Here is a 17,109-nt window from a genome sequence, read left to right on the forward strand (position 1 = left end):
AGGCCAGTAGCTTAATTGACTATATAATTATTTTGTGAATGCTTAAGGTGATTATTATGAAGCAGTGTGGTGTTCAACTCATCTACTGAGCTTATGACCTTAGTTAAGCCTTCATGGAATGGTGAGGCATTTCCCATTGAAGAAAAAATACATATTTTTAAAATAAGGCAAATAACCCTTCTATGTCTGGACATGTAATTCAGTAGGATTATTAACAGAAACAAAAGCAGAGAACTGGTCTGACTATTGACACCAGTATTTAAGAACTTAAGATGGGAGAATTACAGTTTCAATGTGTTTTAATTCAGATTGCTTTGTATACTTAGTTCACTGCTGAATGACATTACACCATTTTTCTGATGTTACTGGACGTTTTCCTTCATTTGTTACATAGTAGGTTACAAAAAAAACGTTCAAATACCTTTCCAATACGTTTTCCTTCCACAGCAAGGGCCTTCATTTTGGAGAAGTAATGGTAGTATGTCACCACATAAGTAATAATTGACTTCTCATCAGGGTGATCAACACTGACATCTGGCAATAAAATGTTGAGTATTACCTAACTGCACAACAGTTCAAAACAGCTCGTATAAAATATAAGTGAAGGGCAATGATCAATTTTACATAACAGTGTATATTTAAGTTATTGATGTCAATGCGTACTTTTAGGACAGCAAGTGAGAGATCAAATAACAGAACCGAAGAATCCCGACAAAGTAGAAAGCCATTTGGCCCAGTGAGTCTGCACTGACTCTCTGAAAGAGCATCCCATCCACGCCTTCCCCTCTAACTCCACGTTTCCCATGACTAACCCATCTAACTTACACATCTTTGGACACTCAAGGAGCAATTTAGCATAGCCAATCAACCTAACCTGCACAGCTTTGAATTGTGGGAAGAAACAAGAGCAACCAGAGAATACCCATGCAGACGCGGGGAGAACATGCAAACTCCAAACAGTCACCAAAGGCCAAATTCAAACCCAGTGCTGAGAGGCAACAGTGCTAACCACTGTGCCACCATGCCGCCCTAATACTGGTGCTATTTTATTATTTTTCCCCCCAATAAGCTCAATTTAAATTATGAACATCAGATTGGGGAAATGATGCAAGGACTGGAGGTGGGGAAGAGTTCAGGAAATAAAAAGGTGATTTTGTTTGGAGAATGGAATTAACAACAGTTGAGAAAAGACATTTCTAGTTTTCAAGCAGCAAATTATACAAAGTCATTAGATGAAAAGTTCCTACAAAGTAACATGCTAAGATTTAAAAATGGAACATTAAAAACTAACCTTCGGGGTCCAGCAGCTTGGTAAGTCCAAGATGTTGCTCTGCAAGATTGAAAGCATTCTGGAGATTGTAATGGGCATTAGACTTCTTCAGCTTGTCAAAGTCAATCAAGTCCGGTCTGACCAAAGACAACAAAGTGAGCAGATATGGAGACATACGTATTAGAAACTGGATGCAAAGTGTGATTATTTAAATATTTCTTTGAATTTACCAATGCCAACATACCTATGCTTGTGTATTACAGCATTGAACGCCATGCCATCCCTCCAGCTGGTGGTGAAGTTGTGAATATTGACATTGGGATAGCTATGGAGAGGAACAGAAAATGTAAATTTATTTTCAATCTGCTTTTCAAAGTGGAAGTGAAGGAAATTTAACAAACAAAAATTGACAAGCTACATTTCCTCATTGCCATTTTAATAAAATTGTAAACTCATTCTTCAGAAACAGATTTATAATTTGGTTACACAGAGGAAATCTTCCTATGGGCTGGTTATATTGGAACTGCAGTGGCATTATTTCCTCAAATCCTTATCTTTGGTGAAAATGTTATTTAAAGGCTATTTACCATTTATATAGATGATCTGGAGGAGGGAACCGAGTGTAGGGTGTCGAAATTTGCTGATGACACCAAGATTGGGGGAAAGGCAAATTGTGCGGAGGGTGTGGAGAGTCTGCAGAAGGATCTAGATAGGCTGGGCGAATGGGCCAGGAAATGGCAAGTGGAATTTAATGTTGGCAAGTGTGAGGTGGTCCACTTTGGTAGGAAGAATGGTAGAAAGGACTATTACTTACGTGGCGAAAAACTGCAGCAGGCGACAATGCAGAGGGACCTCGGGGTCCTTGTGCATGAGTCACAAAAACCCAGCTTGCAGGTGCAGCAGGTGGTCAGGAAGGCGAATGGGATGCTGGCCTTCATAGCAAGGGGGATTGAATATAAAAGTAGGGAGGTCTTGCTGCAGCTGTATAGGGCATTGGTGAGGCTGCAGCTGGAGTACTGTGTGCAGTTTTGGGCGCTGCACCTGCGCAAGAATATTTTGGCCTTGGAGGGAGTGCAGAGGAGGTTTACTAGGCTGATACCGGAGTTGAGGGGGTTGAGCTATGAGGAGAGGCTGAATAAACTAGGCTTGTACTCGTTAGAGTTTAGAAGAATGAGGGGAGATCTCATTGAGACGTATAAGATGATGAATGGGATGGATAGGATAGAGGTGGAGAGACTCTTCCCGCTCAAAAAAGACAGTAGGACTAGGGGGCACAGCCTCAAGATAAAGGGGAGGCGGTTTAGAATGGAGTTGAGGAGGAACTTCTTCACTTAAAGGGTGGTGAATCTCTGGAATTCTCTGCCCGTTGAAGTGGTGGAGGCTGCCTCGCTAAATATTTTTAAGAAGCGGGTTGATGGGTTCTTGATAAGAGAGGGGATTAAGGGTTATGGGGAGAGGGCGGGAAAGTGGAACTGAGCCACGACAGATCAGCCATGATCTTATTGAATGGCGGGGCAGGCTCGAAGGGCTAGATGGCCTACTCCTGCTCCTATTTCTTATGTTCTTATGATAGACAAATCGGAAAACTTGCTACAATTACTATATTGCTAACACATGTAATTAGAGAAGAATTATCTCTGATATTAAAATTCACATTTAGCAAATACACAGCTACTCTTGTAAGTTTAGAGTAATCAACAAGCGTGCTGGGTAAGACCAAGATTTAAAAAAGTGAGACAGAGGGTGGTGGTGGAGGGAAAATTTTCGGACTGGAGGCCAGTCACCAGTGGTGTACGACAGGGATCAGTGCTGAGTCCTCTGCTATTTTTATCAATGACTTGGAAGAGGGGGCTGAAGGGTGGGTTAGTAAATTTGCTGATGACACCAAGATTGGTGGGGTAGCGGATGAGGTGGAGGGCTCTTGTAGGCTGCAAAGAGACATTGATAGGATTCAGAGCTGGGTCGAAAAGTGGCAGAGAAGTTTAACTCTGATAAGCGCGAGGTGATTCATTTTGGTAGGACAAACTTGTATGCGGGTTACAGGGTCAACGGCAGGGTTCTGAGGAACGTGGAGGAACAAAGAGATCTTGGGGTTCATATTCACAGATCTCTGAAGGTTGCCTCTCAAGTGGATAGAGCCGTGAAGAAGGCTTATAGTGTGTTAGCATTTATTAGTAGGGGGTTTGAGTTTAGGAGTTGTGGAGTTATGTTGCACCTATACAGGACCTTGGTGAGACCATATTTGGAATATTGTGTGCATTTCTGGTCATCTCACTATAAGAAGGATGTGGAGCTTTGGAGAGAGTGCAGAGGAGCTTTACCAGGATGCTGCCTGGTTTGGAGGGTAGGTCTTACGAGGAAAGGTTGAGGGAGCTGGGGCTTTTCTCTTTACAGCGGAGGAGAATGAGAGGTGACTTAATAGAAGTTTAAAAGTCAATGCGGGGGATATAGAGTGGATGTTCAGAGACTATTTCCTTGAGTGGATGTAGCTGTTACTAGGGGGCTTAACTATAAGGTTCATGGTGGGAGATATAGGAGGGATGTCCGAGGTAGATTCTTTACTCGGAGAGTGGTTGGGGTGTGGAATGCATTGCTTGTTGTGATAGTGGAGACGGGACACTTTAGGAACTTTCAAGTGATTATTGGATAAGCACATGGAACACACCAGAATGATAGGGAGTGGGATAGCTTGATCTTGGGTTTGGATATAGCTCAGCACAACAACGGGGGCCGAAGGGCCTGTACTGTACTGTTCTAAGTTCTATGCCAAGAAAGAACCAAATGTAGGCTTCCTCAAAATAGCAGTGGGTGAAGAAAAGAATGCAATGAGTAAGAGCTAATTTATTCAGAATTTTGCTGCCTTTATAAACTCAGGTATAAGTTCAGAAATTAAGAACTGAAGTTAATCTACCTATTAGCAGTAAAGGCACTTTTTAGTGAAGGTGACCTGTGTGCATGTACTTAGAGTAAATGCATACATACAAGCTGTGTTTTTAAAACTTAAGAACTGGATTATAATGTTTCTAATACTTTGCCCCTAAAACATCACTTCATTTCCAAATTATTTAGCTTTAAAAGCATGCTAAATACATAAATCTACCATTTAGATGGTTTGCAGGAATCCTTTACTCAGTTATTCATCCAAAAATAAGACAAATACTTGAATTGATTATATTTGCAATACCAAAGCCATTATTGCAACCCAAAAGTTTACAAAATGCCTTCAAAAGATAGCTCCAATTGAGGAGGTTATTATTTGATAGATATTATAAATATATTTAACAAAACAACACAAGATATGGTTTTGTTTTTGAACATTCAAAGGGGACCTTAACTGAAACATCCCATCAAAGATAAAAGTAGTAAGAGCGCTAAGGCGAAGCAAAGCAGATTTTTGTCCAAATTTAAGAGCTTAAAAGAACAAAATCACAATTGCACAGAAACTTTATTACAGCAATTCCTTTATGGCACTCACCCTGCTGTTTTCATTTGGCACCACAACAGCAAAGCATCTTTTGCAGATTTCTTTTCCTTGTTGTCTTCTGACTCAACGCTGATATCTTGGATCTGGATAATAAAAATGAATATCAAATTGGTTAATTTAGTTGCAAAATTTGAGCTACTGAAGAGAAGCAGGTTTAAGTGGTCCTAAACACATCAGGTGCTTGCACAAAAAGGAACGCTCATATTTTGTTTAAGTGGCCAAAGTGTAGAATAATTAAAACAAACATTAATTAATCCTAAAGATCCTAGCAGCATCATTGCATTGATGAATTTACCTGGAATCGAAGAATGATGGTCCAAATTAAACCAAGAGTGAGTCGGTGGTTTCCATCCACAATATCATGGGATCCCATATTTTCTAAATGTACTCTTTGCTCTTTAAGGAATTGAAGGGCTTTGTCAACATTTTCAAGACAATGGATTCGCATTCGTCCTTTTGTTGGTTTTGGCTAGTTGAGAAAGAGGGGGAATATGCACATAAATACCAAATATCATGCAAAAGAACTGTAGCACTGGAGTACTGAATAAATGCTGGTCCAGAATTTTCAGTTGTAATGACAGCAAAATTGTCAGCATTCACTGTCCTTACAGCTCTGAAACTGATAGCAAATTCCATGTTTCTTCAGAAAATGTGCTGTTGAAGATCCCTCCCAAATACAACCAATCAAAAATCACTTAGGACGAAAATTAAAAATTTATCACCATCCCACCTCTAAACCCACTTTCCCCTCTAGAACCCTTGAACACATTAGGGGTGATTTTACCATTGCGATCCACCCATTTTCAGGCATGACATGGTGGTAAGGTCGAGCTAAAACACTTAGCACGACTGTGCTGGTATTCACGGCACACTGTAAGAGTGCCACATTTGTGGCAAGGTCAGCCTCGCATTGGAAATGGGCGGGAGGTAGGTTAATATATGGACATGTATTATAATGTTGTTTTACATTTGCTTAACGAGGCCAGCGCTCAATCGCCCAGGCCTGCCCCCTGGGAAAAATTCATGCCGGCAAGGAATAGACATGCTCCCCACAAACAGGGAGCAGTCAACTTGGGCTCGCCAGTGGAACCGGAGACCATTGAGACCCCACAGGGATGCTGAAGGCAAGGGGGGTGCCCCTTAGACAGTGCCAGGCTGGCAGTGTCACTCTGGCACTTGGGCAATGCTGGGGGCAGGACCAGTGTGGGGGGGCCACTGCCAGTCAGCAGGGATTGGTGGTGGTGGGGAGGTGGAAGGGGGGCCCACTGCCACTTTGCCGCAACCAATGGGGGGGATGGGTAGTGGGTGTAGACAGCACGGGAGTGAAGCTGCTGGCAGCGGCTATATCTTGGGCCATGGATCCCAACAATTGCAGGGGGGTGGGGGGGGAGGTGTGTGTGTGTGTGCGCGCGCGCACGCGCACCTGACAGCGCTCTCTCTTTTGGCAGGCTCCTGCTAATACATGTGTGCAGCATCAGTGGCCTGCACATGCACACTATTCCCTCTGCAGGGTTTCAGGTGTGTTAAGCCCCACCCATGACTTCAGCAACAGGCTTGCTGATATTTTTGCACGCAGACAGCGTATGGGGAGAGCCTGAAAACACACCCAAAAGACAGATCTGAAACTCTTCCAGTTTCAGGTCCGCCCAGCAATTAGAAAAAAAATGGTAAACTCACTCCCATTGTATCATCTTTGACTCCAAGATGAACTTTTGACGTCATATTAGTGCCAGAGTGTGGAGCACCTATTTCCAGCTTTTAAATGTTGCTCAACATCATCCTCATCATCTCATCTGCTGCTGAAACTCATTCATACTTTCATTAAGTGGCCAAAAGTGTAAAGATCCTAGTGGCACTCATTGCATTGCTGAAATTACCTGGAATCGGAGAATGATGATCCAAATTAAACCAAGGGTCAGTCGATGGTTTCTCTCCACAATAGCTGTGTAGCCAGATATCTTTTCCAGCTACCACCACCACCAGCCACACCCTGCACCCCCGCTCCACCCCCAATCATCTAATCCTAGCCTCTCCAGCATCCCCGAATAGAGAGCCATGTAGGAGATCAGGTGGGAACACTTTGAAATAGTCAAATCTAGAGATAATAAAAGTATGAATGAGTGGTTCAGCAGCAGATGAGCTGGTAAGGGGGTGAAGTCAAGCAACATCCAACAGCTGAAAATAGTCCATCTCCCAGTTAAGGGTCATCTTGATTTGAAAATTCTCAGTTGTTTTTAAACCCCTTCTCCATAACCTGACCCCTCACGACCTTGTAATTCTCTCAAACTCCCCACCCTGAGACACCTGTACTCATCTAATTCTAGCCTCGAGCATCCCCAAATGGATAGCCATGCCAGGCCAAGCTCTGGAATTACGCGCCTACACCCCTCAGCCATTCTACCTGGAATTCACCCTTTAGTACAGTCCTAAAACCTACCTCTTTGACCAAGCTTTTTGTTATTTGACCTACGATTTTCTTGAATGGTTTGATGTCATACTTTGTTTCATGATGCCTGTGAATCATCTTGGGATGTTTCATTACATAATAAAGCACAGGACATCCTGGGTTTTAATCAATAGGGCATTGAGGACAAAAGAAAAAGAGTTAAATTAAACCTGTATAAAAAACAGGTAAGCCTTAACTGGAGTACTGACGCAAGTTCTCAGCACCACACTTTAGGAAAGGCATTTGAGTACAGAAAGGATTCACAAGAATGGCTTCAGGGATGAGGAACTTCACACAACTGGAAAAGTTGGGAGTATTTTCCTTGGAGAGGAGGAAGTTGGGAGGATATTTGATAGAGGCATTCAAAATCGTGAAAGGTCTGGACAGAGTAGATAGGTGAAAAACTGGTCCTACTGATGGGAGGATTGAGAATCAAAGGGCACAGGTTTGAGGTCATTAACAAAAGGAGGAAAGGTGGCATGAGGAAAAACCTTTCAATGCAGCAAATAGTTAGGATCTGGAATGCACAGCCAGATAGTACGATGAAGGTAGGTTCAATCAAGGCTTTCAAGATGGAATTGAATCATTATCTGAAAAGAGAATATTTGTAGGGCCTTGGGGGAAAGGCAAGGGAGTGGCACGAAGTGGATTGCTCCCTCAGAAGGCCAGCACAGACACGATAGGTTGAATGATCTCTATGGCATAAACATTCTCAGATTCTATGACTAAAGGTGTTAGGTTGTTGATGTTGCCTCATGCTCTTCGTCTCACTTTTTCAACCTTTGAAAAAAGTCACACCTTGTTGAATGAGGAAATAACTGTTTATAATGGCATAACAAGGTTTATAATTATTACTCAATAGACTCACAGGACCTGAAAGGTTAATTTTATAATTATTGATTTTTTTTTTGCATTAGGAGTTCCACATATTTAAAACAACAAAAAAAAAATTAGGGTAAGGCGGTGTGTGAAATTTGTTCATGATCCTCATGGCTGCCCTGCATCAATTTAACGGCCCACCACCTGCAGGTGGGGAGCATCAGACAGGTTTGGAACATATACCCCCTGCCTTCAAATCCTTTGGCTAAAAAGTACGGAATCCAGCTCAATATTTTTTTTGAACTTTATTTGAGCTCCACAAATATTTATGTTCCAATTATTTACTGCATTGCCTGTAAATTTTTTAAATTGAGGATGAAGGTGTTTTTATACTTCCTGGTTTGCTGTCTATGGGAACACTTCAATGTGACTGGCTGCTTACTCTGCTAACAGCACCACTTGCATTGCATGCCTGGAGATCCCTTGACTTGGTACCAGACTTGAAGTATTGTTTGTCAGGGGAAGTCCAAACCTAGACCTAAATCCAAGCTCGTTAGATCTTTGTGGGCAACCTTCTACGAACCAATAGCAAATGCACTGCTTGTTGCTAGTCCCTAGTCCCAAAATCAAGCCCTTCTTTCACAATATTATTGTAGAATAATTACCAGGCTTATATTAATATGTCAAATTGCTTAACAAATTTCTTCTCACGGTTATGACACTTAGAAATTTTTTGGGAAAGTTGCAACAACTAAAGACCAAACTTAAATGTGTAGAAGGCAAAAACCATTAACAACAAAGTTATGGTAACAGGTTGGGATTAGAGTGGCTAAGCACTTTTTTCTTTTATCCAATAGTTTAAATCATATGTATCTGCCAGTCATTTTTGTTACATTAATCAACGATAACTATTTGCATTTAGTTAGCACCTTCATTTCCATTAAATATTCCAAACTGCTTCACAGGAAGATCAAATAAAATTTGACACTGAACCACATAAAAACTTGTGTTAGGACAGGCAAAGAGGTAGTTTTTGAGGAATACCATGGAAGCAAGAGTAGTAGAGGCAGAGGAGGAAATTGCAGAACTGAGAGCATATCTAGATGCAAGCACAGCTGTAAACTGTGGAAAGAATAAAACTGGGGGTGTGCAAAAGGCCAAAACTGGAGCACAAAGATGGCGGAGAATTGTAGGATGCAGAAGGTTACAGAGATACAGAGATGGGTAGAAAGGTGACCATGGAGAGTTTTGGAAACAAAAGCAAGAATTTTAAAATCAAGCTTTGGCTAAACTGGGAGTCAATGCCAGTCAATAAGCGAAGGGTGGTGTGTAAATGGGACAAGGTACGAGTCCTGTGCCAAGTTTTAGATAGTTAAAGTTCATGGAGAGTGCATATAACCAGTCATTTGATTAGTTGGGTCTGGATATAACAAAGGTATGGATGAAGGTTTTAGTAAGATATAAGTTGAGGCAGTGCAAAAATGGGGTAATGTTATGGAGTTGAACGTAGATAGCCTTGGCAGTTGTGAGTTCCTGACACATGGGTTTTATACAGGAATATTTTCTTTGGATTCACCCAACTAAATATTTGGGGTGACCAAATTCAGTGTCTTCAGTATACACCAGAAACTTCATTCTAAACCATCAACTCCATCTCTCTTCATGGCTAAACAAGGCTATTCGCCATCTTTAGTTTTCCTGCTTGACCCACAGCTGGATATTGTAACAGAACAGCAATTGATTAAATGCTCATTTTCCTTCTTTTTCAAAGCAGAACTTAAATTCAAATCAGCAGAACTCAAATCATCTCAGTTAATAGCAATAGTTATGGTCAATAGTTGTTCAAACATCACACTAGAGATTATATGCATAAACTATACTGATTCTCCAACACAGTAGCCGAAGGAGTTTTGTATTCTGGCATCCTTTGGTGAGATAGTCTGCTTTTTCCAGATGTTCAAGTGGTTGTTAAAAACCCTACAACACTGTAGAAAAACAAAATTCCACAGATTTTTTTATTGCATGTATTGCATATCATGTACCACATGATATGATCATTTGATAGGAGATACTTGTGGTCATACAAGAAATAAGCCCAGGAGCTTTAATTGGTTACTTTGCACGCTTAATAATTTAGCTCAGTGAAAATTACTAATGTTACAGTTTACCATGTGGCTGAGAGCAAATAATAGTAATAATTCACACTGGGGAAATGAAACACAAGAATGCTTTTCTCAAGACCACAGTAATCTGACCCTTAAGAAGCTAGTGTCTATTTAAATGTCCTATTTGTGGGAACATCATTATGGAAACCATAGCTTTCTCGTTGCCCTGGTGATTAATGATCAGTCGAATCTCAACTTACAATAAGTGTGCTATTGCAACAGACATTCTTGAGTATATTCAAATAAAGGAGTGTTTTAATTGTATTGCCTTCAGGATGTCAAAACAGCTTCGTCATGACTCAAGAGATTCTCATGTCAACTTTAACGGTTGAGCAACATCAAAGATGATAATTTGTTCATTAAGAGCCTAATCTTTTTGTCCATGCTTTGTTTTATAACGGTTGAAATATCTGTAGTTTTTGGCATCAGAAAATGAAATCCTAAAGGCTTAATTTTATGATCCTGAAAGGGGACTAAACAGCAGAGGTGTCTAGAAAATAGTTGCTGAGTGTTATTAGTAGAAGTCCCACCAGCATTTTAGCTGGATGTCATTTTACAGGTCATGGAAAAGAGTATGAAGTGTGCCTGCCTGTCCCTATCAGAAAAGCCAAGGTCAGACCTTTCACTGAGGTTTCCTGGCTTTCTGTCCTGCTCACATCTTAAAAGAGGTCATGTTGCAGGTCAGTAAAGAAGTAGAGATAGGGATTACTCCACACAAGGACCAAGTTTTGGATTGAGATTGATTTTGATGAGCCCTCTGCTAATTTCTGTATGTAGCAGCCTCATTATCCAAAGGCTACTAAGTGTGGATTGCTTCACAATAATTACTGCAGCTGGTATGGGGATTAAATATTGTCATTATTCTGAAACACACTCTAGCCACCTAAAATGCCAGACCTTTTTGATTATTGTCTGATGGCTCTGATATCCTTCATTATGAAATGCTTTAGAAAGTTAGTCATGGCACAAATCAGTTCCTGCCTCCTCCTGCACCCAGATAACAAAGACACCTACGTCAGGCTCCTATTCATAGACTACAGCTCAGCCTTTAACACCATTATTCCTAAAAGAGTCATCACCAAACTTTGTGGCCTGGGACTCGGTTCCTTCCTCTCCATTGGATCCTAGACTTCCTAACCCACAAAAACAGGCAACAACAACACCTCCATGATCATCTTCAACGCCGGTGTTCCGCAAGGTTGTGTTTTCAGTCCCTCGCTATACTCCTTATACACCTCCAACTGTATGGCCAAATTCCAACTCGATTTTCAAGTTTGCTGATGACACCACTGTTGTGGGTTGGATCTCAAACAATGATGAGACACGGTATAAGAGAGAGACAGAGTCTGGTGAACTGATGCAATGACAATAATCTCTCCCTCAACGTCAACAAAACGAAGGAGATAGCCATCAACTTCAGGAAGCATGGTGGAGGGCACGCCCCTGTCTACATCAATGGGGAAGTAGTAGAAATGGTCAAGAACTTCAAGTTTTTAGGTGTCCAGATCACCAACAACCCGTCCTAGTCCGTCCATGCAGACACTATAGTTAAGAAAGCCCAACACCTCTACTTTCTCAGGAGGCTAAGGAAATTTGGCATGTCCACTACAACTCTCACCAACTTCTACAGGATGCACCATAGAAAGCATTCTTTCTGTTTGAATCACAGCTTGGTATGGCTCCTGCTCTGAGCAGGACGGCAAGAAACAACAAAAGGTTATGAATGTAGCCCAATCCACTCAAATCAGCCTCCCATCCAGTGACACTGCCTGACTTCCCGCTGCCTTGGAAAAGCATCCAGCATAATCAAGGGGCCCATGCACCCGGACATACTCTTCCATCTTCTTCTGTCAGAAAAAAGATACAAAAGTCTGAGGTCATGTACCAACTGACTCAAAAACAGTTTCTTCCCTGCTGCCATCAGACATTTGAATGGGCCTACCTCACATTAAATTGACCTTTCTCTACACCCAAACTATGACTGTAGCACTACAGTCTGTATTCTCACCTTTCCTTCTCTATATACGGTATTCTTTGTCTGCATAGCACGCACAAAATAATACTTTTCACTGGATACTAATACATGTGACAATAATAAATCAAATCATCTTTTGGGCAAAAAGAAAAACTGCTGCTCAGAAATTAAAGACATACTTCAGTTTTTAAAAGGTTAGAACTGAAGCTGCAATTTATGTATGCTTTGTTTGATTTAATATCAAAAACTGCTACTTGAACAAAGCCTTTCATAGACACATGTTTGTGTAAGGAAAAATAACAGCACTTTGATCCAAGGAATATTACTGACCATGCATATTTCTGTCAATTAAATACTTACAAGTCTTTCTCCTGACAACACCTCGAGTAGCTTGATCAGCATCCGGCCATCGCGTAGGTCTGTGTACAAATCTGTGATTCTGCAAGACACTCGTGCCAAGTGCGAGTTTACCCATTTTGTGAAAGTCTTCTTTTGAACAGCTTCACGCTCGTCTGTAAGATACAAACATTGGTTTACTCACTGATCAGCATATCAAGGGAGCATTTGATCTTAACTTTTAGCTTTAAGTACTTCCAGGTTCTCTGTGACATCTCACTGCCCTCTGCTGAAGTGGAAGGCTTTGAGACAATCTGCCTCTGGGCTGCAGCCCTCAGTAATCTTTGCCGTGGGGTAACTAAGTGAATTGATCTGACCCACTACATCCCCACTTGCTCCAAGTAGATCAATTAATGGCTCATTACTGTAAAAATCTAAAAACTTTAAACAGTTTCCCTACAGTGATTTAATCAATAATTCGTATTGCTGCCTCACAGCGCCAGGGACCTGTGTTCGATTCTGGCTTTGGGTGACTGTGTGGAGTTTGCACACATTCTGTCTGCATGTATTTCCTCCAAGTGTTTTGGTTTCCTCCCACAGTCCAAAGGTGTGTAGGTTAGGTGGATTAGCATGGTAAATGCATGGGGTTGAGGAGAGGGCTGACCATTAGGCCTAGGTAAGATGCTCTTTTGGAGAATTGGTGCAGACTTGATGGACTGAATGGCCTCCTTCTGCACTGTAGTGATTCTGTGGAGGTGGGTTGCTGACCATTCCTATGCATTAGAGGCATTTCATAACTTAATGAAAAGCTGGAAAGTTCAAATTAAACTTCACACATTCATATTAATCACAGGGCCTTGGGTCACTGTGTGGAGTTTACACATTCTTCCCATGTCTGCATGGGTTTCCTCTGAGTGCTCTGGTTTTCTCCCACAATCCAAAGATATGCAGCTTAGGTTGACTGCACATGCTAAATTGACCGTAGTATCAGGCAGATTAGCGGGGTAAATAAATGGGGTTACAGGAATAGGGCTTGGGTGGGATTGTGGTCGATGCAGACTTGCTGGGCAGAATGGCCTCCTTCTGCACTGTAGGGATTCTATGATCATAGAAACCCTCTTTCAGAAAAGATCACTATGAATTTAGATCAACTCCTGACTGCAAATGACAAGAATAAATTCAGAATTGGCATCATTTTTAGCTTCATACTTGCCTTTGAACCAGTCATTGTATTAACAAGAGACATTGGGACCACTTCTATCTTTTTCTTGGTAGCTATATTTAAACTAGATATATAATTCAAAATGTTCAACATATTGCAATGTTTTCAATGATTCGAATGGTTATATTTATTACCTCTGTAACAAAGCTTTCTCACTTCTCATATCCTCAATGATAAAATTAGAAGAATCCCTTGTAGAACCTTTGCAGTTTTCAATTGACATGGCATCTCTAAGATTTGACAGATTTGTATTGAATCTGGTACAGCTAAGTCAGTGACCACAGACAGTAAATACATAATTAATGCAGAAAAGCAAACATAAATCCCTTGATCTTACTTTCCTGTCACAATCACGCAACTAGGAGTTAGCTTTCATATTTAAGGCTGCGATGCTGTCCTCCATGATTTCTGGAGCTTGTTATCAAAAGCATTTGATTTTGAAATTTGGCATTTTTAGTCAGGTTTTAATAAAAAGTGTGTCCTTATACCTTGGCTAAAGGTATCTAAAATTCTGGGGCATTAAAAAAGCATAAACACATGCCCCTTTCCATCTTAATATAAGAATTATCTTGTGATTATAAATGAACTTCCATGGCTACAGCTGATTACAGCATCATGACTGATACAGTAATTAGAATTGAAAAGGGTAATGGATGCAATGGGGGTGCTGCCACTGAAATAGAAATTCACATCAAATACAGTGGAGTGTTGCTCAAACACAGGAATTACAGTCCCCAGTGACAGATCTGCAACGCAAGTGTGCACTTTTACAAGAAAATGCAATTTCCTCAAATATTCAAAACAACATGAGCAGATTTAATGCCCTAGTTACATTAAAAGGCAACCTTCCCTTTTCTCTACTGCGTAGTAGTCTCTTTGTTTATCAAGCTAAGAGAGGACTGGTATGGTCAGATTATTTATGGATCGCACAAGGACCATTATTGTCACATTTATTCAAACACTGCTGCTAAGCAACAAATAAGTGCATCAAATGATCTTCAGCTGAGGCCTGAGGAATAAATAAATAATTGAGCTTTTCAATCTAGATACTTTATAGGAGATTTGAAACTGAAAATCTATTATATTCTGCCTGAAAAGAATGAAAATAGCAGAAAATTAATTTAAGAACTAATTACAACGCACTAATGCTAAGGCTCAAGAGAAATTGGGTTGTATGCAACTACTTACATAACTATAATGCCCTAAAACATACCAGAAGATGGTGAACAATCGTGATCTCAAAGTAGAATATAAAGAAAGACATGTTGCCAAAGCTTTCTGCCTTGCAATCAGGGAAACAGCAGCTAAATATGCTGAATGATGTGATAAACATTTGTGAAAATATATACACCCAAAAATACATGGGACCCACAATATGCAGTTATTTTATTTTACCTCTGGAACAGTGCATCACTGTTTAAATTGATCTTTTGAATTGGCATAATACTGTCACTTGTAGTTACAGAATGGAATTTTATTAGAATAGCCACATGGTAATAGAATATTAAATAAGTTTCTCCTCAACCACATCTACAAGCAACCAAAAGTTGTCATTATTTGAATACTCCTTATGTGCAAGAGACTTAGTTAACAAGACTGCATAATTAATAAAAAAACATTCAAACTCTATCTTTTTCTTTAAAAAGCATAGATGTAGAAAATAAAGAATCATATTGACAAAGCTCAAGTGATGCAGAAATAGACTGCCCATTCAATATATATTATTTCTCCTACATTTAACAGGCAGCTGATCATGTCAGGGTCATTTCAAAATCATTTCTCTATAAGTACAATATTTATCCAAACTGTATGTACCAGACTTTTGTTTTACTTTAGAATTAGTCAGCCATTATGGGTGATAGAGAACACGAACAGTTATCATTATGAGTTAAATCTGTTAACCCTGAAAACTCCCTGTTGCCAGTTAAGAAACTTACAATCAAATGGTATGTATTTTTAGTTACTCAACAATCTCTGAAGGGACTAGATGATATAGGTGGGGTCTTACTCATCTTACATTTTAGTAAGGAAGTTTTCCCATGGGTTTACAAACAGGAGAACACTCTATGAAGAGCTCAACTCAGGAAAAAGGAAACTGCATGAGCAGTTATATTAATAATAGGTAGTAATTTAGTGTTATCTTCAAGCAACACTGAAAGGAAGTTTCCTCTTAACGGAAATAACATACAGTTTAGAGTTACCACATTGAGGATTTCAGTTACTGCATCAATGCCACTAGCAGAAAATATGGTTATTTGGTTAACTATATTCACAGAGGGGTTATTTTTCCTCAACCAACTATACTTACAGATACCTTATTTTTCCTCCCATCTTTTCCCTGCCTGAAATTCTAAACAGATAGAAGGACAAAAGAAAAATGTAACTTGACACTACATTTTGTAATTACTTTTATCAATCCAAGACAGATTTTAGCAGTATAAAAACTGCCAAACACCTTGCTATTTAAAAAAAATCTTGTGTGAAAATTTACAATTACGTTCCACATTATAAAATTTAAAAGTATATCGAGATTCTCAATACAAATAGGAGAAGCATAAATGACATTGAACTATGAATGTGAAATGCTAAGATTAACACAGATACATTATGGACTAATGTGAAGGAATTTCATTTTCTCTTACATAACAAATCATATGCTCCTTTTTAACTTGTGCTTGACAAGTTTTGGATTAACACAGAGTGGAGTAGAATCAATTCATGCAAGATCTGGCCACAACAGATTGGAAACAGCTACTAGTGGGAAAACCTACATGAGCATTGGGGCAGGGCATTAAAAAAGGAAATAGAGAGGGTACAAGCTCAGCATGTTCTCTCTAGGGTCACAGAAAGGAGTAACAAACCCAGAGAACCGTGGATGACCAGATATATGCAGGATCAGATGAGAGGGAAATGAAAGGCTTTCAGTAGATACAAGGGGAACAAATCAGCAGAGACATTAGTGAAGTACAGGAAGTACAGGATGGAGCTTAAGAAAGCTATTAAAAAAGCCAAGAGGGTACATGAGAAAGTTCTGGCTTCACCCAAAAGAATGAGGACGAAGGTATGGAACTTGGGATTAGACACTGTGAAGTTCTGAGCAAATTGACATTGGGAAGGGCAAGGGATTGGAGGTGTTGGCAGGCTTAAAAGTGGACAAATCTCCAGGTCCAGATGAATTATGCCTCTGGCTGCTGTGTGAAGCAAGAGGAGATTGCAGTGTCTCTGACTCAAATTTTTAATTCCTTGGGGGAGGTACACACAGTAAGAAGTCTCACAACACCAAGTTAAAGTCCAATAAGTTAATTTGATGGTAAACCCACAAGCTTTTGGAACGCTGTTCCTTCATCAGGTGAGTGGAAAGTTGTGATCCGAGATGGGTATATAAAAGCATA

The 17,109-nt window shown here is 40.2% G+C and overlaps 1 protein-coding gene across 2 annotated transcripts in view; it reads right to left on the reverse strand.

The window, feature by feature from the left end:
• Window positions 1-17,109, reverse strand: part of sptbn1 (spectrin, beta, non-erythrocytic 1) — a 260,511-nt gene that overhangs the window by 64,673 nt on the left and 178,729 nt on the right. For both annotated transcript variants that reach the window (XM_080200448.1, XM_080200450.1), the window contains 6 exons: window positions 12,520-12,671; window positions 5,050-5,223; window positions 4,746-4,837; window positions 1,515-1,595; window positions 1,292-1,407; window positions 422-534 (listed from right to left, as the gene is read on the reverse strand). In XM_080200448.1, coding sequence (XP_080056574.1) covers window positions 422-534; window positions 1,292-1,407; window positions 1,515-1,595; window positions 4,746-4,837; window positions 5,050-5,223; window positions 12,520-12,671 — 728 coding nt within the window. The remainder of the gene's footprint in view (window positions 1-421; window positions 535-1,291; window positions 1,408-1,514; window positions 1,596-4,745; window positions 4,838-5,049; window positions 5,224-12,519; window positions 12,672-17,109) is intronic.

The sequence above is a fragment of the Carcharhinus amblyrhynchos genome, chromosome 12 (genome assembly GCF_965287045.1).
Source record: "Carcharhinus amblyrhynchos chromosome 12, sCarAmb.v2.hapA, whole genome shotgun sequence".
NCBI lineage: Eukaryota > Metazoa > Chordata > Chondrichthyes > Carcharhiniformes > Carcharhinidae > Carcharhinus > Carcharhinus amblyrhynchos.